Source organism: Musca domestica, unplaced genomic scaffold, assembly GCF_030504385.1.
Source record: "Musca domestica strain aabys unplaced genomic scaffold, Musca_domestica.polishedcontigs.V.1.1 38, whole genome shotgun sequence".
Taxonomy (NCBI): Eukaryota; Metazoa; Arthropoda; class Insecta; order Diptera; family Muscidae; genus Musca; species Musca domestica.
In genome coordinates this window covers 4641886-4666452 of record NW_026712324.1, presented here as the reverse complement: position 1 = coordinate 4666452, position 24567 = coordinate 4641886, and the positions used below count along the sequence as shown (strand labels likewise).

Sequence of the window (24567 nt, the reverse complement as noted above, 5' to 3'; positions counted from 1 at the left end):
ACATCAATGTGTTCCCAATATATCCTCGCTCATTCATAACATTTCTTGTTTTATGGATATATTTTTAAACATTTGTTTTTCATGTCTCTATTTTATACTTTGTCCTGTGTTTTCAATTAACAAAATGTTGAATGTGTTCTTAATTGAAAAACTTTTCCATTGACTGGGTTTGTCCTTGCATGGGATGATCATATGATAGCATTTGTTTGTTTTCTGTCTATTTCTGGATTGGCCTAAAAATATGCTTTAAATTGCTGGATTTTATTTCAATTGTTTAAGGAACAAATTGCTTGGAACTTTTTACAACAATTTTTGTAAATCAAATAATTGGCATTATACTTATATAATGGAGTTGATGAAGTAATTCTACAGCTTCACACGATATATTGGATTTTTATTTAAATGTGAGAAGACTAAATTATTTTTATTTAAATGTGAGAGAATTATAAATTATTTATCATTTTCATAATTACTGATATTGTAAAAAAAACTCATTTGGAAAAAAATACATACTTTTAGGTTCTGTTCAAAAAAAGGAATAATTTATTTCAAATGTTGCATACATTTGGGAGCAACATTTAGGGAAAATATTCATTAAAATATGATTTTTTAAATTATATAAACTGTTTATAAAAATAAATTATTTAATCGAGATAAAAACTTTGCATACTTTTAGGAGAACTTTGAGTTCATTCCATGGAATTCTTGAAATCATTGGGTTTTGTAAATAATAATATAATATTGTTAGGAAAAGTTCATCTCAATCGGATAATAAATGAGAACTGAATATTGTTCACAAAGTATATGGACAGACGGACGGACTGACATGCATAAATCGATTTAGAAAGAAATTCTATGAAGATCCTCAAAAGTAACTATGGGTCTATTTCGCTTCCTTCTCCATGCAACAAACAAATGCACAAAGACATAATACCCTTACCGCTATGTGGTAATAATAATAATAATAATAATAATAATAATAATAATAATAATAATAATAATAATAATAATAATAATAATAATAATAATAATAATAATAATAATAATAATAATATTAATATTAATATTAATAATAATAATAATAATAATTAATATTAATATTAATAATAATAATAATAATAATAATAATAATAATAATAATAATAATAATAATAATATAATAATAATAATAATAATAATAATAATAATAATAATAATAATAATAATAATAATAATAATAATAATAATAATAATAATAATAATAATAATAATAATAATAATATTAATATTAATATTAATATTAATATTAATATTAATATTAATATTAATATAATAATAATAATAATAATAATATTAATATTAATAATAATAATAATAATAATAATAATAATAATAATAATAATAATAATAATAATAATAATAATAATAATAATAATAATAATAATAATAATAATAATAATAATAATAATAATAATAACAATAACCATATAAATAAAAAAAATTAAATGCTATATAAATAAGATAAGAAAATTATCTTAAAACTTGTGGTTTTTTGATTTATATTAAATTTGATTTTGGAAAACAAAGCATTTAAAATTAAAGATTTTGTGAATACAAACTCAAGTATTCTTCTTTTTCATCATCTCAAAACCAAAACTAAGGTTAAGGCTAAATCAGATATTTTTTCAAAATTACCAAAGGCAATTGAGCTTGTAACAGTAACCTTAACAATAGTCAATGTCAATGAACAAAACAACAGACAGATGAGACACAAAAATAATAACCAGAAACGAAAATAAGAAGCCAGCAACCAGTGGATTTGTAAATTTATTTCTTAGAAATAATGAAAAAAACCAATAACACCAAAATGTATTACGACCCAACAGGGTTTAGAGCTGCAAAGTAATTACATTCAAAACAATACCATCCAAGTCTAAGATATTCAGTTACCATAAAATTACATATAATTTGTTTTGGTATTGTTTTTCTTCTTTTTTTGCTGTATAAATTCAAAAACAATTGAAAATGTTGTTTAGAATACAAGAGGAGGAAAACAGTACATGTATGTGTATGCCATCATTAACGGCATTATACGATAATTATGTAATTAAAATTACTTGACAGCAAAGATGTAGAAGAAACATAACACAGAGAGAGAAAAAAAAAACAACGGATGAATCCCATTGTAACAACAAACAATTTAATTTTGTAAACATTGCATGCTGCTGTTGTTGTGTTTTGCCCGTTTCTGTTCTTAGCACCCTTAAATCATTCTCCTCCCAGTTTTTTTTTTGAATTCCGGGAAAATATTTCATAATATTTTAAAAACAATTTCGGAAGAGGAGGAAAGGTAAATGTGTGTGGGTGTTCCTAATCACCTCCCACCGTTAATTAGTCGCAGTATGGTAGCTTGAAATTCTGTTCGTTTTTCATATTCTGCAGATTTTACAATGTTGCTGTTGCAATACGCCATGAAGCAAACCGTGTTTTGTTGTCTTTATGCGTTAATTTGCCAACATAAAGTGAATAATGATAATTATTTCTTCTTGTTCTAAGAGCTTATTTTCGCACTCTTTTAAGGTAATTGTTAATTGGCTTATTAAACATAATTGAAAAATACTTCCAAGGCATTATGAAATATATTGATGCAATGAAATGTTTATGAAATGTTCATGTTAATTAGGGAGTTTTCAAAAGAAAGAAAATCAATGTTGAAATACAAAAACACAACAGAGATTTAATAATTAATGCCCTTAAAAATAGGAAATATTTTTTAAAATAATACAAATCCTCAATATATGCTATAAATTTTAAATATCAATTATTAATTTATCCATTTCGAAATATATTTCAACACCATTTACCACGGTTTCAATATTTGCTCCTAAAAATAGGCAATAATTTTAATTTAAATACAAATCCTCAAAGTGAGCTATAAATTTTAAATTGGTTTTCGCCAATTTTGGCCTTTAAAAATAGGCAGTGTATATTTTGTTAAATTAATGCAAATAAAAATAATTATTAATTTTTCAACTCCTAACAATATGCGAAAGAAAAGAAAATATGGCCATCCTTCCAATATTTTTATATATTGAAATGACAGAAATAAGAGAGGTTTGCTTACTTCCTAAAAGTATGCAACACTTTTAATAATCATAAAAATCTCCAAAAGTATGCAATTTGTTTTAAACTTTTTTTATCCAGATGCCAACTCCGTGAAATATGCCAAAGCTTTTACATTTCTTGAGCACCCCAAAAGTATGCAATCATTTTCAAACATGTCTTTAAAGCAAACTTTATTTCCTTAGTTTTGATTAAAGAAGGGAAGGGAAAATATATTATCGTTTTGTTTATTTTTTATATATTTTTAAAAGTCTTTTTTTTCAAGAATATTTTTCAAGGCATGGGCGGGATTCTTTTTCTATGAAAACATGAAATAAAAAATATTTTCTTTATAACCTGTTTCGTTTGACATTTGCTTCCTTTATAAAAGTTTTGATTGAAAATTTAATAAAAAGAACGAAAATTATACCCCTGGTATATTTTTTTAAAATTTGAAAATGTGGCTTTGGAGGATAGCAATTTTTAAAATATTTTAAAAGAAATAAGTGAGGTTTACTTAATTCCTAAAAGTATGCAACATTTGTAATATTCATAAAAATCTCCAAAAATATGAATTTTGTTTTGAACTTTTTCTTATTCAATTTGCAACTCCTGAAATATGCAAAACATTTTTAAAGGAAATTTATTTCCCTAGTTTTGATTAAATTAGGGAAATTCCTTTATATCATCGCTTTTTTTTTAATTTTAGCTTTCGTTTCAATATTTTACTTAATTCCTAAAAGTATGCAATATTTTTTAATATTCATAAATTTTGTTCTAAACATATTCTTATTCAATTTCCAACTCTGGAAATATGCCAAAGTCTTTACATTTTTGGAACATCCCAAAAGTATGCATTTTTTTAAAGCAAATTTTATTTCCCTAGTTTTGATTAAAGTGGGGGAAATTTGCGTTATATCATCGCTTTCGTTTTAATATTCGACGTAATTTTAAGAGCAATTCTTGATGTGTGATTTTAAGTGCTGTGATTTTTAAAACCCCTCCGCATACTTAATAGCTGACATTGCTAGATTTTTTATTACTGGTTGGTTACATTTCCTTCGTTCGACAATCGGACAAAAAAAAAATGACACAATACTTGCACTTTTATAGTTCCTCGAAATGACATACTTCATTTAGCTGATATAATTTCGGTTTTATGGCAGGAAGAATAAGAGCAGAAATCATGGAAGAAAGTAGCAAGAACATCAAAGCTTGCTGGCATGTTTAATGTTTTAGGTGAGGGGAAGCAAGAAAAAATGTGACCATAAAAACATAACCCCAATGCCAAGAATACATTTCCGACGAAAGGTTTTTTTTTTGAAAAAAAAAAAAAAAAATGAAGTATGAATGATGACATTAAATGCATTTATCAAACATTACTACGGGACAATTGCATTGGACAAGAACAAGACACACACAAGAATCATAAAAACGAGCACAAAAATATGTTTATCTTTTTTATGGAGCACAAAACATAAAAAATCTCATCATCAAAAACATAACCTTAAAAGTTATTGTGTGATTTTAGCGCCTCGAAATGGGGGCTTTTTGTTTAGAAACAAAATCCATATGATGTGTTAAAATGCTAGTGATTTTATTGTTATTTTTTTTTTTGTTCAAATAAAAATCTCAATTTTTATTTTTAGTTTTAGTCGAAACAAAAATGGAAATGAAAATGTTTAAATTTTTTTTATTGTCATTTAAGTTGGCTTCATGATGTTTTAATTGCCTTCTATTTTTGGGCTGGTTTCACACACACACACATGTGCTTCTGCATGTGTGTGTATGTAGCAATGTCATTACAATTTTTTATGGCTTGCAGACTGTTTTTATTATTATTGAAGGTGTAATTAATTGTTACTAAATTGAAATTCGAAAACCACACACACACTGAATATCTTTGATGGCAGATATTCAATTGTAGGCTGTCGGCACAATCTTTTGTCGGCATATTTTGAAATGTCCTTGGTTTTGAATAAAATTGTATTTAAACTGAAGATAAAAAAAATTGCTACTTAAATTATATAAAAAATTTGGTTTTACTATTTGAGGGACTCTTAAACAAAAAATCCCAAAGGTGATCTATTAATGGTTGACCTTTGTAGAAAATAATTTGAAGATCATCAGGCCTTACACGTGGATTTTTAAAACACTTCTCAAGGCATTTTAATGCGAATTTTTTGCAATATTACTCTCAAGAATTTAAACGAGGATTTTTTTAGAATATTTTTGCAAGCACTGCTAAAAGTAGATGATTTCAGACTATTTTTAAAAGAACTCTCAAAGGCTTAACGAAGGATATTTTTGCGAAGATCTTGAATAATTTAAGGCCCCTTAAGGTTTAAACGTGTTTTTTCGATAATTTTTCGTAAGAACCCTACAGGATTAAAACGTGAAAAGGATTCTCGAAAACTTAAATGGGAATAATTGAAAAATATTGTTTCAAGCACCACCCCCAAGGTTTTAGACATGGATTTTTGACAATATTTTTTAAGGATCCTCAATGCTTTAAATATAGAATTTATATTTTTGGAATGACTCTCGAAGATTTAATGACAAACCCCATTTAAAAATTCTTTTAAAGATGATTAAATTTCGATTAAAATTACTTTTGCAAGGACCATTGATGATTTAAATGGATTATTTGAGAATATATCTGTAAGGACCTTAAGGCCCATCATAAATTTTATGGGTTATCCGTTAAGGTTTCTATAATATTTTTCCGAAGATCCTCAAGGATTTAAATCTGGATCTATTTAAGATTTTTTTTTTGAGGACGTTCAAGAATTAAAACATTCAGTTTCCAATAATTATTTTTGCAAGGACTCTCAGGTACCTAGACGTTATTTTTTTTTAAATATTTGTAAGGACTTTCCAGTCTTTAAACTTGAATTTATTTAAGTATATTTTTAAAATGATCCTCAAGGCATTTAAGGTGAACTTTTAAAGAAAATTTTTTGTTAGGGATCCTCAATGCTCCAAACGTGAATTTTTGAAGAATATTATTACAAGTATTTTTTCAAGAACTTCAGACATGATTTTTAAGGATGGATTTTTTTATATCTTTCGAGGACTATTTGAACCACAAACTTCATTTTTTTAAATATTTTTTAAGGATCCCAAACGTGTATTTTTTAAAAAATATTTGTTCGAGAACCATCTGAACCATAATCGTGGATTTTTAAAAAATATTTGTTCGAGAACCATCTGAACTACAATTGTGGATTTTTTAAAAATATTTTTTCGTGGATTTTTTAAAAATATTTTTTTGAAAACAATCTGAGCCTCAATCGTGGATTTTTTCGAAGACCTGTTGAAGCACAGACGTGGATTTTTTTTAATATTTTCTTAAAGACTATTTAAACCACTGACGTGGATATTTTTTTTTTATATTTTCTTAAAGACTATTTAAACCACTGACGTGGATTTTTTAAAAATATTTTCTTAAAAAAATCTATTCTATATTCTTAAAGACAATCTGAGCCACAATCGTGGATTTTTTTTAAAAATATATTCTTGAAGACAATCTGAACCACAATCGTGGATTTTTTTAAAAATATATTCTTAAAGACAATTTGAACCACAGAAGTCGATTTTTTTAGAAAAATATTTGTTTATAGACCATTTGAACCAAAGACGGATTTTTGAAAAATATTTTTCCGAGAATCATCCGAAGCACAAACTTGGATTTTTTAAAATATTTTTTCGAAGACCATCTGCACCACAAACGTGGATTTTTTAAAAATATTTTTTCGAAGACAATCTGCACCACAAAAGTGGATTTTTTAAAAATATTTTTTCAAGGATCATCTGAACCACAAGCGAGGACCTTTTAAAAATTCTTTTTCAAGGATCATCTGAGCCACAATCGCGGATTTTTTAAAAACATTTTTTAAAGAAAATCTGAGCCACAATCGCGGATTTTTTTAAAACATGAGTAGCACCTGAACCCAAAAGTGGATTTTTGTAAGGATCATCTGGGGTTATAATTGGGAATTTTTAAAATACGTTTTCAAGGATCAACAAGGTCAAAATTATCGAATTTTTACAGAAATCAAAATTAAAACCTTTGCCAAACCCTAAAACTCCATTTACATTTTATTTCCAAAATCATTTTTGACATGCCATCAAAATTGATACCATTTACCTGACGACAGCGACGACGTGATGATGATGAAAACTCTTTTTTTGATAATTTCCTATTTTGCAAGTCAAAGACCCTCCCATGCGAACACAAATTACTTGTGTAAATTGCGTGGTATGTGGTGTAAAGGAAAGAAAAGAAAAACTATTCATGCGGTTAGTGATTTCAAGATGATGTCTATGCTCCATTTAGATATTTACTGAAAAAATTTATATATATATAGGAAAGTATCAGCTAAACCCCTGCAAGGTATGTAATTTATTTTGTGTTGTATGTATTGAATAAAAAAAAAATATATTGTCAATATTGATTTCACTTTGACAAAACCACAATTACATATCGTCAAAAGAAACCTTTAAAAGTTCGTTGCATGGGGAAGAAGAAATTTTGCAAAAAAAAAAACAATAAAAAACACAAACCCTCAAATGCTTCCTTAAGTATCGATTTAACCACTATGTTAGTTTTTTTTTTCTCTTTTATATGGCTGAAGTTAATCCACGCAAAACCGCTGCAACTCGGGCCAGACTTGATGGCCCTTTTTTATTGTGTTATGGTAACTCCTCTAACACAAAACGAGAGTAACAAAACTCCAACTGCCAGCGCTACCACAACTTGTAAACATTTATTTTCAATATCCGTCCAATGAATGAATGAATGACGAATTTCTTGTTGTTGTTGTTGTATGTAAATGAATGAACCATCTTGCATGTAACTAAATAATGATAAAAAATACGATTTCTTTTTTCTTGCATTCTCCCTTTATTGTTGTTGGTTTCCATTTCTTCTTCTTCGTCTTCTGCTATTTTGTTGTTATCGCCATTAATATATAATTTGATTTGTTGCAATCCAATGCATGACTTAATACAACACAAAAAAATTAATGTATTTTGTTACAAAGGAATTTTATCGAAAAACAACAAAATTTAAATTTAAAGTTTTATTCCACGTGAAGTTTGGAATTTCAAAAACAAAAAAAAAAAAAAAAAAAAAAGCTGCCACGAATATTATGCATGAAATTCATTTACTGCCTTCGCCGGCAATCCAGTGAATGAACCTGATGAGTAATGTGTTTTTCTGTTATTGTTGCTGTTGTTATGCATTGGTCACATTTCTTGGTAGCTGGAATGCATTACAACAATTCGCCATGGCCAATATGTTTCGTTACAGGGCTGTTTTAATGCAGGAAAATGCATTCGAGCATTTTTTTTAATAAATTTGAACATTTATTTTTAATTTCAATGAACTTGACATGATTTGTTTTAATTTTCTAAATAGTTTCTGTAATTAGGGGAGAGAAGACCAAAAGAGATTGGATTTTTTTAAAGATTTTAAAACGATTTTATCAGCTCAATAATTAAAATTCTATTCATATTACGGACCACGATCATTTTAAGACTAGACTGCTCAGAAATGTTGTCCACATTACTTAGGCGTTAAATAACCTAAAATATGGAAGAAAGATAGATTAAGGTGTCCAATCAGCGTATGACCTAATTGAAGCCACAGTGGCTCTCCCTATACTGCATGTGAGAAAGGTTGCCTTAGTAGCTCCTCCTAAAGCCCATATTTTAGGTCTTATAAATGTTTAGTCCGGTATTATCTCAGAGCACAAATTTTAGAAAAATTTAGCACTCAGAAATTTCGTAAACATGGGATGGGGTGTACAGTCACCTGAAATACAGGGTGAAATGAAAAAAAACTGCAACCAACTTCAGACTGCTTTCATTTCTAAGCCACTCGTCCGACAGCTTGTAAAATTATTCCAGTGACAGCTCATTATATTGTTTACAAGCCTACAAAAGCATTTTGGTGAGAATTTTAAAGAAATAAAGTTATTCGTGATGGAATTTAAGCCTGATAGTGTGATCTCGTTATATTTGTCAGGAAAACCACAAGTGGCTATCGTTAAGGCACTCCAGCATTTAAATGTGAATAAATCTTTTGTGTCTCGTACTATCGCTCGTTACCGTGAAACTGGAAGCGTAGCCCGACGTCAAGGAAGTGGGCAGAAGAAAACAACCGCATCAGCAGAAACGGTTGGAAAAGTAAAGAAGTGACTTGATCGAAACACGCGTCGCACAGGCCGAAAAAATGGCTCGTGAGGTGTACATATTACAATATTCCAATCGGCAAATATTGAAACATGAGCTCGGGATAAAGCCATTGAAATTCCAAAAAGTGCAAGAACTTACACCGCAACAGAAAGAAAATAGACTCCAAAGAGCTAAAGAGTTGCATCACTTGGCCGAAAGTGGTGAACTGCCGAATTTGGGTATCTCCGATGAGAAAACATTCGTTGCCCAGCAGCAGCCAAAGAGGTCAGCTTAAAATGTGGACCTTCGGTTGGCCACCAGAACTCAAGCACCGGCCATGGTGATGGTGTGGGCCGCCATAACTGCCGATGGTCGCTCTCCACTCGTTTTAATCGACCGTGGCATCAGAATAAATGCCACCCAAGAATGGTTACAAAATGAGGTTCCTCGCTTCATTTCCAGTGCACAATAGCCAACAAAAAGCTCCGGATACCAATCCGTTGGACTATTGTGTCTGGAGCATTTTAAAAAAGCAAGGTTGGCATTAAAAAATAACAAAGTGTCGATAACCTCAAGCAAGCGCTTGGCCGGGAATGGGCCAAAATACCGCAGAGCAACATTCGGGCAGCGTGTGACGGTTTCATTGGCCGTTTGAAGGCCATAATTCGTGCCAAAGGTGGTCAAGACGAACAAATCTAAACTTATTCTAAAATTTAATGCTATTTCCGATATTTTTTGCTTTCATTCAATAAAATTTATAAAAAAAAATAAAAATTAGAGAACTATGCTCCTCTTATTAGAACAGCAATTTTCAAGCGGAAACTCTTTGATATCTAACCATCTGTATCTTAAATCCCAAACTTTGGCTACCTCTCGATTAACCAAATATTTTTGTCTTTTGATGAGAAAGTATCGCAACAATTTTCTCACCCTGAAAATAAGGCATCCTTAATAAAGGACAACAACATAAAATGACAAAATTAGGTCAATTACCTACCAAACTTTCTCTTGGTAATAGCAACTTTAATGAATTGCCAAAAAGAAACGACTTGTCACCAATGATATTTAAACCCCCACAAAACATAATCAAGTCCCCTTTAAAGGATATTCACACGCCCACAAACATAATAAAGTCCCCTTTAAAGGATATTTTAAAGGAGTGAAATTATTAAAAGCTTTTATTGCTGTTGAAACTGAAACTGAAACTGTAACATAAAAGTAAACCATATGCAAGGGAAAAATTGAAAACTTCTTTATGTTCTTAATAAAAACAATCTTAAGAGTCATTCGAACGAACAACAGCTGCCAACTGCACTTAAAGATGTTGCTTTCTTTATTTCGACAGCAGCAGATTGTTTCGGAGAAATGAAATGAAATTTGATATTTTCCATTTTTTTGGGGTTTGTTTTTGATATCTTCTGCTGTACAAGAGGGTGTGAAAATATTGAAATTGGAATTTGTTAAATGAGAATCCAATGGCTAAATTATTTTCTTGCCTCTTACTTTCTTTCTAAGCTACTTGAGATAAAATTCGAGATTTTCTAGGAGGCCTCTTGTGAATTGCATAGTAAATTAAATTGATTTATTACACACAGCTTTTTGAAAGGGCCAAATGTCAAAATATGTATGTGTGTTTTTTTTGTTGTTGTAAAAATATCACATAGCCCAAGTAAGTCAAGATGCCTTAGTTTTTTTTTTGTGTTATAAAAATGTATCTATTGTTGTTTCTAGTCATTGCCAGGGGTGGCATAGTAGAGGGGTTGTCGAGTGTCTTCTGCCATCTTAAAGTGTTTGAAGAGCTTTGTGCTGGATATGTTGTTTTTAATTAAAATATGTAAAGGGAAATATTGTGTGACTAAAGTTGTATGGCAAAAAATAATTTCTATATTTCATATATTTAAAGAAAAAAAAATTACATCAAAAAAAAAAATAAAATTTTTATATTTGGAGAATTTTTAGAGGACATCTTGTTTTTCAACATGATGGGATTATTATTATTATTATTATTATTATTATTATTATTATTATTATTATTATTATTATTATTATTATTATTATTATTATTATTATTATTATTATTATTATTATTAATATTATTACTATTATCATTATTATTATCATTATTATTATCATTATTATTAATATTATTATTATTATTATTATTATTATTATTATTATTATTATTATTATTATTATTATTATTATTATTATTATTATTATTATTATTATTATTATTATTATTATTATTATTATTATTATTATTATTATTATTATTATTATTATTATTATTATATTATTATTATTATTATTATTATTATTATTATAATTATAATTATTATTATTATTTTCTATGGATAGTTTAGGTTAGTTTGGCATTTCTAAAAAAAATTATATGAAAGCTAGTTACAAATTCTAATCACAAACCTCGCATTTTATTAAAAAAATTAAATTTTTTTGAATGATTTGTATAATTCCCAACACCAACCTTTGGCGCACACAAAAATATTATTCCCCTAATTTTGATATTGTTTATTTTTCGGAGAATTGCAGGCGTTAAAGCAAATAAAACAGAAACATATGTTAGGGTGTGTCCCAAGTGCAATGGGGCATTTGCATGTTCTCCCCTCTCTCCCCGTCTTTCTCTTCAGAGAAAGTGTTAGTGTTGTTGCATACTCAACTAAAGAACTTCTGTTTGATGTTTCAATCAAACCAAACATCCATTGAAAGCTTTCATGTTGTAATTGTTATTAGCGATGACAGCAGCTTGAAGGGGAAAAATTAGAATAGCTATGTTGTTAATGTAAAGACTGACTGACTGACTGACAAGCTTCTAGCAGAATTTGTTATTGCAAGTGTTTCGAAACAGACTCATTGTATCCAGGGGAACATATGGTAGATATTAGAAATTTCTATTGAAATTTGAAGGTGTGGTGGGTGGTGTTTGGTTTTTGTTTTGGGCGCAGGGAGGGCACATGGATAATGAACTCATTAATAAACAACCATGTCTTTTGTTGCATGCCACAAAAGGTCAGAGAACTTTCCAAGAAATAGAAAATATTCGTTGAAGGAAAACAATTTTTTTTACCGAAACATGACAATGAACTGGCGAAAGCATTCATCAAATTAAATTAACATTACAATAAATACAAAAATATCATAGCAATTAATTAAAATATTAAAGTTTATGGTCATGTAGAAAATATAACTTAACGTTGGGCGCCAAATTTGAAATTTTATAATTATCCCTGAAAATATATGAAAATATAGCGACCCAGGTGAACACAGAAAATGGCTGCGATATATGCTATAATTTTATATGCTATAATTTTTTTAGGAAATAAAGCTGAAGGTTAACATTTACATTTTTTTTTCGAACGACGTGCTGAACGCCAATTTAAAAATTATATAAATTTACATGGAGTCCCAAACCCAAACATAGGTAAACATAGAAAATGGCTGCGATGGGGACCCAAACAAGAAATATGCTATAATTTATTTTAGGAAATAAAGGCGAAGGTTAACATAAACATTTTTCCTCGAACGACATGTAGGACGCCATTTTAAAAATTATAAAAATTTACATGGAGTTTTATAACAATTATGGAGGTAAAAATAACAATTATTAACAAAAAATAATGCAAAATTGTTTCCAAAACTACTGCTTTGAACAAAAAAAAAAAAGCTGGGCTATTTAAATCTAGAACTAAAAGTCTTTTAATAAAAATAAAATTCAATATAAAAAAAATTGAAAATCTGCCTGACTTACGATGGGCGCCACTTCTTTTTGTTATCCATTTAAATTGTTTTCCAATGCCAAATATTATTAAGGAATATCTAAAGTAAATCTTTCAAAAAAAAAAAAAAAAAATAGGGAAGTAGATACAGAAGAACCCACAATTTGAAGTGAGAACCCAACGTTGGGCGCCACTTTTTAAATGGTAGAATTTTATTCCAAACTGTAGTGTTTTTTTGGTCTCTGACTAAAAAATTTGTCTTTGATTAAAAACTTCGCCTCTTTAATTAAAAATATTAGATTTAGGAATTGAGTGTTTTATATTGGGCGCCACTTTAATTTTTTAAAAAATCTTCACTTCGTTAATCAAAAATATTTAATTCTGGAACTGAAATATAGTGAGCACCACTTACAAATATTGATCGGCATATGGGAAAAATATTTAGGATAAGCACATGGATCAGAAATTTTAAATTCGTTAACCGAAAATCTTATTTTGAGCTTAACATTTAATTTGAAGTAAATTAACATATTGACATTGGGCGCCACTTATTTTGGTCGTCACTTTTATTTTGAAAAGGCTAAACTTTTTCTATATCCAAAAGTTAATAAAATATCTGAAATACTCGGACGAAAAAACGATTCTGGATGAGAAAGTCGACAAATTTCTATTACGGTTGGGAGTTCGAACTCCATGCATAAATTTTGGAATAAAAAGCGTCAACTGGCATCAGTTATAGGTATTGGACATAAAACTGCTATGGCATCGGAAGTTACTCATCTCATGCTGAAGAAGATTATCGATTTCTGGTCTGTTCCGGAATTGACATTTAATTATTTTAGAATGCGGGCTTTATGTTGGGCGCCACTTTGATGTATTTGTTACATGAAAGGTGTAGGCGGGAGTCTTGTGAAACGTAATTTATTAGGGGAAAATAAAGGAAGCTCACATTGGGCGTCAAATTCGAGGATCAGAGGATAACAATATCAAATAAAAAATGAAATATCCTACAACTGCCTTAAAGCCCTACGATGGGTGCCATTTTCTTTAAGCGATTTAATTGCCTACAATTTTCCAATGACAAAGATCAATCAAATTAAGAATTATTTTTAAAGCAGACAAAACAGTCTCAGAGGAAAATTGAAAACATAAGTAACACTTGTAAATTCTTTACATTGATACAAGTAAACTTCAGTCCATATTGGACGCCAATTCGATTTGGAAAGTACGACACAATTACAGTTGTGTCTTTTATTTGTAGTGATGATATTGATTATGCAAGGTAGAGAACATCAATCAAATAAAGTAGAATAAGTATTCCTAAAAAAATAACTACAACATAATCCTTACGTTGGGCGCCATTTTCCTGATATTTGATTTGGGTACAAAATAGTTATTCATTTTCAAAAAAGAAGACACCAATTTTTTTTTTTATTTTTTCTTGGGCGCCATTTTAATTTCCGATGGAGGACAACATATTTTTAAACTCTAATAATTAATACAAAGTACCTAAAACCCACATTGGACGCCAATTTCCACATTCGGTTTGGAAAGTAGGTCTTAATTAATTTGGTGTCTTTAGATTTGGCATGTGCCACTCATTTATAAATTCTCTGCATTAATAATAAATGGCTTATGTTGTTTTAATAAATAGAAACGACATAAAATTCACATTGGGCGCCATTTTTATATCCAATTCGAAAAATAGAGCCCAACTAAAATGGTGTACTTAAATGGAAGTACGACGTGGTTATCATAAGGTAGAGCATATCAATCCAACAAATTAGAAGAAAATATATTCAAACTATTTGCTAAATAGCCATACATACATTCAGCGCCACTTTCTTTGCTGATTGAATGCTTAAGAAATTTCAATAAACTAAATTAAGTTTTTCAGATTAAATTTAAATTGGAAAATACATATTTAACATTTTAATTTTTAATCCCCACATTGGGCGCCATTTTTTATGTTTGATAAATAACCCTATTACTTGCGGTATTAAATGAAGTATTTACCTCAAATTAAGATAAATCTAATGACAGTTTAACAAAGTGTTCTCTTCTGTCTTCTTATTGATTCCTTTAGGAGACATGTGGCATCTGCCACACTCCCAACTTTTTTTCATTAACATTTTTTATCACTCAATCGAAAATTACCATAATTTAAAGGTGTTAACTTAAAAAATCTTTTATTTGTCTCGGACAAATAAATCCTCAGCTAATTGCTTGGGTTTAACAGAAACAAACCATTCCATCTTCATGGTTTTGAAGCTGTTATTATCTCCGAGGCCATCTATTGGCTTACTGTCGCATTGCGTTTGATTTTTTTAGGCTACCACTAATTTTGTATGCCCTGCAGCATTTGTGTCTTTAATTAGTGCTATATTGCCTTTAATTTATGCTCTATTAACATAAAAGAATTTTCTCAGAATAACCGGTCAACTATGAACGGGGCGGTGTAAACCTTTTTATTCTTTTCGGAGTTCATAAACATATTTTGTGGTTTCGGTTTGGGGGGTTTTCTTCCTATTATTTTTACTATTATCTTGAAAATGTATCTAACGAATATCAACACCCATGAAAATAAAACAAATTGTTGATATCTAAAAAGAAACAGAAACCCTATGGGCTTATCCTCAGCCCTGGCATATGTCAAATGTTAAATATCTACTCCATGTGGAGAGAGAGAGAGAGAGGAAGAAAGAGAGTGTACCACATAGAATTCTTGGGATTTTTTCGGAAGACTAATCAAATGTCTGGCTGACTGACTGGCTGGTGTGATTATTAATGAGTTTTCTGAACCCCTAGAAAAGCGACAACAACAACACCAATTTTGTTTATTTATTTTTTTTATATTTAGAAGAGAACAGAAATGTTTAAACAAAAAAATGAAACAGACGACCAAAAAGCAACACTAAAAATAATGCCAGGAAGGGACAGCAAAGTATGCGGACATGTAATGTCTGGTGGTGTATGTAGTTTTTGTTGTTGCTGCTATGTTTTTTGTCATCGTCGTCGTCGTCGTTTGGCCTATGGGTGTGTTAAAGTTCGCCCAATTGTCAGCTGTTGTAGCAGCGAGTCGAGTCAGTTATTCAAACATTCATCATGCACTGCTGCATTGTTGCTGCTGTCTGGTGTTGGGGCAGCTTGTTGCATTACCCTGATGTTTATCTATTTTTATATCCGCTTCTTGAATTTCGTTTTCTTCTACATGTTCTTAAGTGCATACATACACACAGACAGACTCGCTTTTTAATCACATCTATTTAATGAATACAAAGAAGAAAAAAAAATAGAAACAATGCATTTTAGAAATCATTTTCAAGACTTGAGTGCAGGATCTGTTCCTTTCCTAATGCCCACAGGATTCAATTTCCTGGAAACGCAAGAAAAACAAAGAAACAAAAAACATATGCCAACATAAATGCATTTAATATTCTTTTAAATGCAAACACCGCCCAGATTCAGGATGTTTTGTTTACTCAGTTCGACTCAAATGCACACATACATACATACATACATACATAAATCCATTGGTATTCATATACGTTGATCTGTGTACATAGGAAAACCACAAAACTCTTCAACACCACAAGTGTTATCTGCCAGGATATTTTTTTTGTGTTTTTGCCTTCATAGAATATGCTAATTCATTTGTAGAAAAAAAAAGAAATATCAAATAATCTCCAGGATTTTGGGAATTTAATGAAGAGGGATGGAAGGCAGAGAGATTTAGATAATTTTTTTTGTTTATATGAATAATGCAACAGTTATTCATATTATTTCAATTTATGAAAAAATATGGAATTCAAAATGAAAGGATATTTGTTATCAAAGATCTTATAAGGAAACAATGGTAAAGAGTCTTTAGGATTCGGAAGGATTTACAGGAAGTGAATTAAGATATTTGGAAAAATTACAAAAAATTGATCGTCGATGAATTAATAATATAATTTTCAAATTATAATATTGGGCGCCATTCTCTAAATTTGATTTTGGGAAAAGAATTTAATAATTTCTAAAAAAGTGCCTATATTACAAGTCAAGGTACATTTTCGGGAAGTAAGAAGCGCTTACTCACTTGACTCATTTGTCTACCTAGGGCGCCATTTTCCATATGCATTTCATTTTATTTCAAAAGATATTTTTCGAAGGGTACAACACTTCCCTTAAGAATATAGGGCATACGACAAATTTTGAAATTCTTTTCATTAGTACAAATACCCTTAAACACACATTAGGCGCCAATCTTCATATTCGACGCTCAAATAGACCGTTATGTTTAATTATAAGATGATGGAGACGATATTATGAGACAGCATCAAACAGTGAATTGGAATAAGATTTCCAATTATTTGCCAAAAACCCCCAAATGGGGCACCATTTTCCAACGAAAGTGGAAACCTATATCTTAAAGGAAGTTAATTTTTTCAGAATTAATAATACACTTCACATTTCAAAATTCTTTCCAATAACCTTTTAGTTGCGGAGATAATTTTTGGTCTGCTAAAAATGATTTGGATTAAGAGAAACTGTCTTAAATCCACATTGGGCGCAACTTTTTGTATTCGATGTGAAAAGTAAAGTCCATTTAAATTGTTGTCTTTTAATTAGAGAACGATTGCAAGCTAGAGATTTGAAACAAATGAATTACCAAAAAAAATCGTATGCTATTCATATAAAATGTTCTCCTTTGGCGCCACTTATTATATTCCGTTTAAATTTAATACAATTTAAAAAAATATTCAACGAATGCCCCACGTTGGGCTCAACTCAATACACATACAGTTAAATTATTTAGAAATACTTTTGAATGGATAATTAAAAAAAAATTCGAATTTTTTGTCCCATATTTAGCATCGATTTAAAGAAACCACATTACGCAGTTGATAGTCCAATTGTTTTGGTATTTTAATATTAACTCAGAAAAGAATCTCAAAGGCAGTAAAAAGCTTTTTAAAGAAATATTTATGAAGTGACCCATGTTGGGCGCCATTTTAAGGCGTAAAAGACTCCAAAAATCATTATCAATTAAAAGAGCTACTTTGAAAATACTGGGAGTAAACTTACCAAATTTGTGAGGAATCCATTGCGAACACCGATTACACTGACACCATCATTTGTTGTTGCGGTACGAGGAAATCTGTAATAAAAAAGGAAGAGTTAGAAATATAAAAAAATGTTCTTAACAATGATATCTAAAATTTTAAATTATATGTATAACAATTTTGAAGTTAGATGCCACGCGTTTTATTTTTGTTGAGATCAGAACCTTAGAGTTGTATTGTCATGACCTAAGAAAATTTATAATTTTAATTATGAAAAAAAATCGAAAATGAATTGCTTGCCTTCGGAACAAGGCCAAAAAATGTTTATGACAGATTTCCTTCTTCTAGAAACAAAGAGAAAAAGGAAACATGCAATTTTTAATTCCACCCCTATAAACTATGCGTTCCCATTTAAATCCAAAAGATTTCCTGTGTCCCATGTGCAAAATTGCAACACACCCTAAATTCGCATTTACCTGTCTTGGGTATTTTTTGAAAAAATCAGGGGTGGCCATTCATTTTCTTTAATCCCCTAAAAGAGTACCGCTCTCCGATTTTGTCTTATAAACAACACAAGGACATGACAGTTTGTCCTTTGCGAATAAAAATGAAACACAATTTTTGGGAAAACCATTTTCTTTGTGAATGCAAAGATGCCAACGGTGAATGATGTACAGGTAAAAGGAGATTAAACAGCAGGAAACTGATCTTTAAAATAGCCCAACGATTTGACGAATGTGGAAGATGAAAGACAATATCCACCATTGTTGATGGATTAGATAGTAGGGATAGAATGGATTTGTAGAATCTTAGCCGAAATAGAGAGAAAACGAAATTTAAATGAATATTGTCTTTTTTAGATGAAGGATAGATTTAATAACCTGGATAGTCAGTACCTGTCGCCATTTTATGGCATGTTGTATTTTTTTATTTTCTTTCTATATGGTCGCCATTTGTTTTTTAATTTATTTACATACAAATAATCCTTCCGATATTTTGACTACTTTAAGTGAGACCCACGTTGGGCGCCATTAATAAAGAAAATGTGAAGCCCTGATTGCGAAAAGTTTACGGTTGATCAGCATATGAGTTTTTTAAAATATATTTTTTGATTTGACTAAATGGCATCATGCTATGTAAAAACCCTATGAGAAACCCACGTTGGGCGCCATTAATAAAAAAAGCGTGAAGTCATGCTTCCGAACAGTTTACGGTTGATCAGCATATGCGTTTTTTAAAATATATATTTCGATTTGACTGAATGGCATCATGCAATGTAAAAAAACTATGAGAAACCCACGTTGGGCGCCATTATTGGGTAATGTATGAAATATTGATATCAAAGTGTCATAGTATTTTGTAGAAATCATTCTTCATTTCCATTACGCTTCTTAGCCCCTTATTCCACCGTTAGCCAACATCCCTCAGCTTTAAATATCACACATTCCCTCTCTCCGAAATATCGTGGAATTCAATTTTACCTTGACTTCTAGTGAGAACATTTTTAACTCAACGCCCACCTACTAAACCAATTACCCGAGCAAATGAATATGCAAACAACAATTACAAATATTCGTATCCCTGAATGGTGAATAAATATTCAACAAAAGTTACATACGATGTGACACATAGAGAGTCTGGCAGAACTTTTAACACTTTTGAACAATGTGTAGCAACCACAGCATGAAATTGTTTGCAACAACTAGTTAGAAAACCAACAACAACTATTACAGCAGCAAAAAACGAGGAAGCTAAAAGTACTAACTACGAAAAGTGATTTATGATGGGTTTGACAAAACTAAAAGGATTACAGGCAAACGTACACAGGGACAAAAAATTTAAATGAGACTTTGGGAAGAAGGACCACCCAATGTACTCTACTCCTTGCTTATCCTTTTCCTTATGCCACGGCCACATACTGTTGCTTCACAACTGGAATTCTTATTGTATGCGAGCATTGAATTCTTAGAATTCCTTTATTGTTATCCTTTCAGCTATGCGTCGTGTACTAACAATGCCAAGGAGACGAGCAAAAGAGAGCTGAAGGAAGATAGTGTATCAGTAATTACTGATGAAATTGTAGCATACATGGATTTCCTTTCTGTTTTTTCTCTGGAATCGCCCATTGTCTCCCGGCCAGGCCGCGCCATATGTGTGTGCGTGCCGAAAAATAATGAAACTCTGTTGCCATATGGATGCTGAGCGAGAGGGGGATTTTTATTGTTACTTGTTGAATTTTATGAAAAAATAAAACACTGAAACATTTTGAAAATGTGAAATAGAAAATAATTAAAAAGAACTACCGATAAGCCAAAGACTGGGTTGATGTGAAATTTATGAAGGTGGAAGGAAAAATCAAATAATATTGACAGGTGATTGCTGAGTTTTTTATTTGATTTCAGGTAAAAAACACCATTTCTATTTATTTAGAAGGAAACAAAGAAAGATTAACAGGGCATTACGGTTCTAAATGAAAGGCAATGTGATTTTTTTTGGGGAGGATTTGATTTCTTAGGTATCACCTCCAAGAAGCATTTGCAACAGATGTTTTAGGGGGTTTATTTTAAGTACCGAAATAAGAAGAACATGGGGGATCAGAAAATAATCAAAAAAGGGAAGGCAATGTTCAAGAGGATTATAAACAATATATTTTTACTTATTGCATTTATAATTTTTTCCCAGGCGGAACTTCATACAACCATAGGAGGAACTTGAATTGCAGCTAACTCTGGTTGGCTTCAATTTGGGGATTTCATTACTTGTGTGATGTACAAGAATCTGCAACCTGATATATGTGGCCAAGGATTGCAAAATTCCAAAACCTTGGCTCGTATACCCACAGCGAGAATATGTTCTACCTAGTAAATTGGACGGACTGACTTATAAGTGGAAGGCTGATATTGGAAAATTTTCATTAGAATCCAAATACTGTGGCCTCCACCGTAAAAACCATGATATATAATTGGCTTTGTATCAATACACCATTAAATTTAATTGTCACGGGATAGAATCAATTTTTCAAGGACGCTATAGGTTTGGAAAACTTGTCAAAAACATAATTCCTAGAGGAACTATCATGATTTTAATCCATATAGAAATAATAATAATAAGAAAAAGTATCTGCATTGAAAAAGTGGCGCCCAATATGGAAAAGGCAGAATACAAAATTATTATAACATCATAGAGGGAAAATTGACATTCTAATACCAATTCTAACCATTCAGTGAAACCCATCGGTTATACGATTTGTTTTCAATGTTTTTTTATTTTTTTTTTTTGTAGAAGGATATAAAAATATAGAAGTCACACTCAACATTAAAAGGGCATACTTGAGAATTATTCTCATATAAATTTGAGACGTGACTTTTATTTTTCGTAGTAAAAAGTCCTTTTTCAGTAAAATTCCAAGATTCTCTGGCCTAAAACACGGAGCTGATAAATTTTTTAATTTTTTTTTTAATTTTTTAAGAGAAATTTGCGATCAAAAGATATGGCGCCCAATAATTTTTGTCAATTAATTCTTCAGTAACATGCTTTTCCTGTATCATTCTGATATCAAAAACATGTTAATGAGGACGAATTTAAACATATATATTTTTTTAAAGTGGCACTCAAATTTCTATTCAGATTCTGGCTAGGTAAACCAATTTTCGAGCTTCTAGAATAAGAGCGTAAGGGAGCGACCAGTCACAGATTTGATATGCCTCCCATTGTTAGGAAATTTTAACGAGAGCCGTATTTAAAAATACATATATTTTAATATAGTGGCGCCCAACGTTAATATAGACCCAATTTTGATAAATAACCATATTAAGGTTCGAATTATAAATTATAAATTGATTTTTTTAACATATTTTTCTTATTTCGAATTTATATTTCGTTGATATTTTCGAAAAATGATTACATAACGTCGGCCAACGTTAAAAGTTCATAGAAAATTATTCTCTAATCTGTAATAGAAAAAATATAAAGTGGCGCCCAACGCTAAACGGAGCATAACAAAATATTATGGCGGCTCTTTGATATCTGGTACTTGTTTATATTTTTATAGCGAAATTAAAATTCTGACGTCTCTTTGGTATATGGTTCTGGTTTACATTTATAGCGGAATTTTCACTTTTCAACACAGATCCGGATATATTGGTTCGTAAATTTTTCTTTTTTTTATAGTGGCGCCCAACTTAAAGCATTGTAATTTTGCAATTATTGAAAATTTCGGCGAAAATAATGCTGAGTGCAGTCAACCGAAGGCACCCAACGTTAAAGGCTCATAGAAAATTATTTTTTAAAAGAAAAACATATAATGTGGCGCCCAACGCTTAATGGATAATTATAAAATGTTAGGCCATCTCTTTTATATTCGGTTTTGATTTATGTTTTTATAGCAGAATTACACTATTCAACACAGGATGGTAAATTTTAATTTTTTTGAAAAAGTGGCGCCCAACTTGGAGTTGGCAAAATTTTGCAAAAATCGATCGAAAAAGATTTTTGTTAAGTGGCGCCCAACCTTATAGGACCATACACTTAATTCTCCCTTCTCTTTAATATCTATTCTAGGATTTCAAAAGAAAAATCCACTTTTCAACCCAGATTTAGCATTTGTATGGGTCCACATTATTTTCCCGATTGATTTTCAAAGTTTTTTTTCGTGTGTTGCAAGCGGGATAGATAAGGACAATAACTTCTAATGTGAACGAAATTTAAGCAGTTATATATATTATATATATATATATATATATATATATTTTTTTTTTTTTCTTATTTATATGTTTTGTTTTCATTCTCAAATTTGTATTAGAAAATCCCATTCTGGATAATCCCTCAATAAAATCAAAAAAATCCCTTCTAATTTTTTTCTTTTTCATTAAATAACTCATTGTCGTGAAAACCCCACCACTAACTAGGGGTTTGGGAAATCCCCCTCTGCCCTCTGCATCACCTCCTGCTGCTACTAATTTATAATTACCTTTGACGTCGTTGCATGGCCGATGCAGCCGAGGCTGATTTGGCCAAAAGAGCTGTGCGTTTTTTTGTCATGGCCAGGGAGCTGGCTCTACGTGATGTCGCCAACGATGAGGGTGGTGATGTTGAGGCTGGGGATGGCGACTGACACGCTGAGGATAATGTAGAGGATGGCGATGGAGAACATGCCGGTGGCGGTGAAGATGTTTCCTCCATATTTGTGGTGGCTATAAATGATAAACAGGATGCGGATTCAATTGTTGACAACATTGTTGCGGCAGCTGCTGGCGATGAAGTCTGTGACAGTTTTGCACATGTTAGGGTATATGAACCTTTACGATTTAACATTTTATGGCAAAATGGTTGTTGTACAACGACAATGACTAAGATTACAATGAAATTGTGGTGTAAAAAGGTTGTTGGTGTTTTTGTTGTTGTTAAAATGACACATCCACTATTATTGTAGTTGTTGCTGTTGCATTGGTAATTTGAACACCTTTTAACGCTTATAAAGTTGTAACGTTTGGTTTTATGAGCACGTAAAACGTATATCCACAATTGCCGTATTATAATACGGTCCCCATGGGTTAGCATAATAACATTTCACATTGGGGGTATGCGGCAAATATTGTTGCAGTTGTTATTGTAGCCGTTGCAATTGCCAGTGAAATGCACTTTGGGAACACAGATAGACGACACACACAAACACTCAACAATTTAAATGCATCAAGAATTTGGGTTATTTAATTTTTTTTGCGTTTTTCATATATTTTTTAATTTATTTTTCTTTCTTTCTGTCGTTTTTCATAGAATGCACTTTTTATTATTTATTTTTTGGGAGGAAGTCACGCGCGTCTTTTTTTTACGTTTCATTTACGCTTCCAATTCATGAGAGCGAGATTTAAACATTAAGATCGCTAGCTGCTTCGTTAACGGTAATCCATTCTGTGGGCATAGTTCGAGATACGTTCCCGTAGACGTTTAGAGTAAGACTAACAAAACCCTGGTGTATGGAGTATAAACAACCATAGGATTTTTTCGGTGTTTGCCAGAGTATCTGTGTGTGTGTGCTCAAAGAGAGTGTGAGTAAAATTATGTGTGTGTGTGTTTGTTTGTCTGTTTGCGGTATGCCTATGCATGCATTTGATATGAAATGTTGAAAAAGTAACAGAAAAGGCCCTTAAAATATAAAAACATCACACTCTCGCACATAGATACACACGCACACAGATGCACACACGTACTTCTGTGGTCACCAATACCTACGCTCTGCATTTTCATTAAACTCTTCTTCTTCTGAACAAACAAACGAACGAACATACAGTATGCAGATACTTGTTAGGGAAAACATATAAAAACAACTCCGCACAATTTAAAGAGGATGCATATTTAAAAGCAACAACAATGACATTAACGCCACCAGCAACAACAACAAAAAATATTCATTGTGAGTAAATTTATTGTATTGTTGTGTCGTTATTTCGTTTTTTTTTTTCAATAAATTTAAACTGCCGGCTAAGGTCTTCACTCACTCTCTCTCTCATGCTTGGTTTCTACTA

The 24567-nt window shown here is 30.7% G+C and overlaps 1 protein-coding gene across 1 annotated transcript in view; it reads right to left on the bottom strand.

Moving 5' to 3' along the window:
• LOC101895828 (uncharacterized) overlaps window positions 1-24025 on the bottom strand; it is a 41429-nt gene extending 17404 nt beyond the window's left edge. Inside the window, exons 1-2 of the mRNA XM_011292924.3 lie at window positions 23013-24025; window positions 18066-18138 (exon numbers count right to left, since the gene is read on the bottom strand). Of these exons, the coding sequence (XP_011291226.3) occupies window positions 18066-18138; window positions 23013-23602 (663 nt within the window). The 5' untranslated portion in view covers window positions 23603-24025. The remainder of the gene's footprint in view (window positions 1-18065; window positions 18139-23012) is intronic.
• Between the last annotated feature and the right edge of the window lie 542 nt (window positions 24026-24567).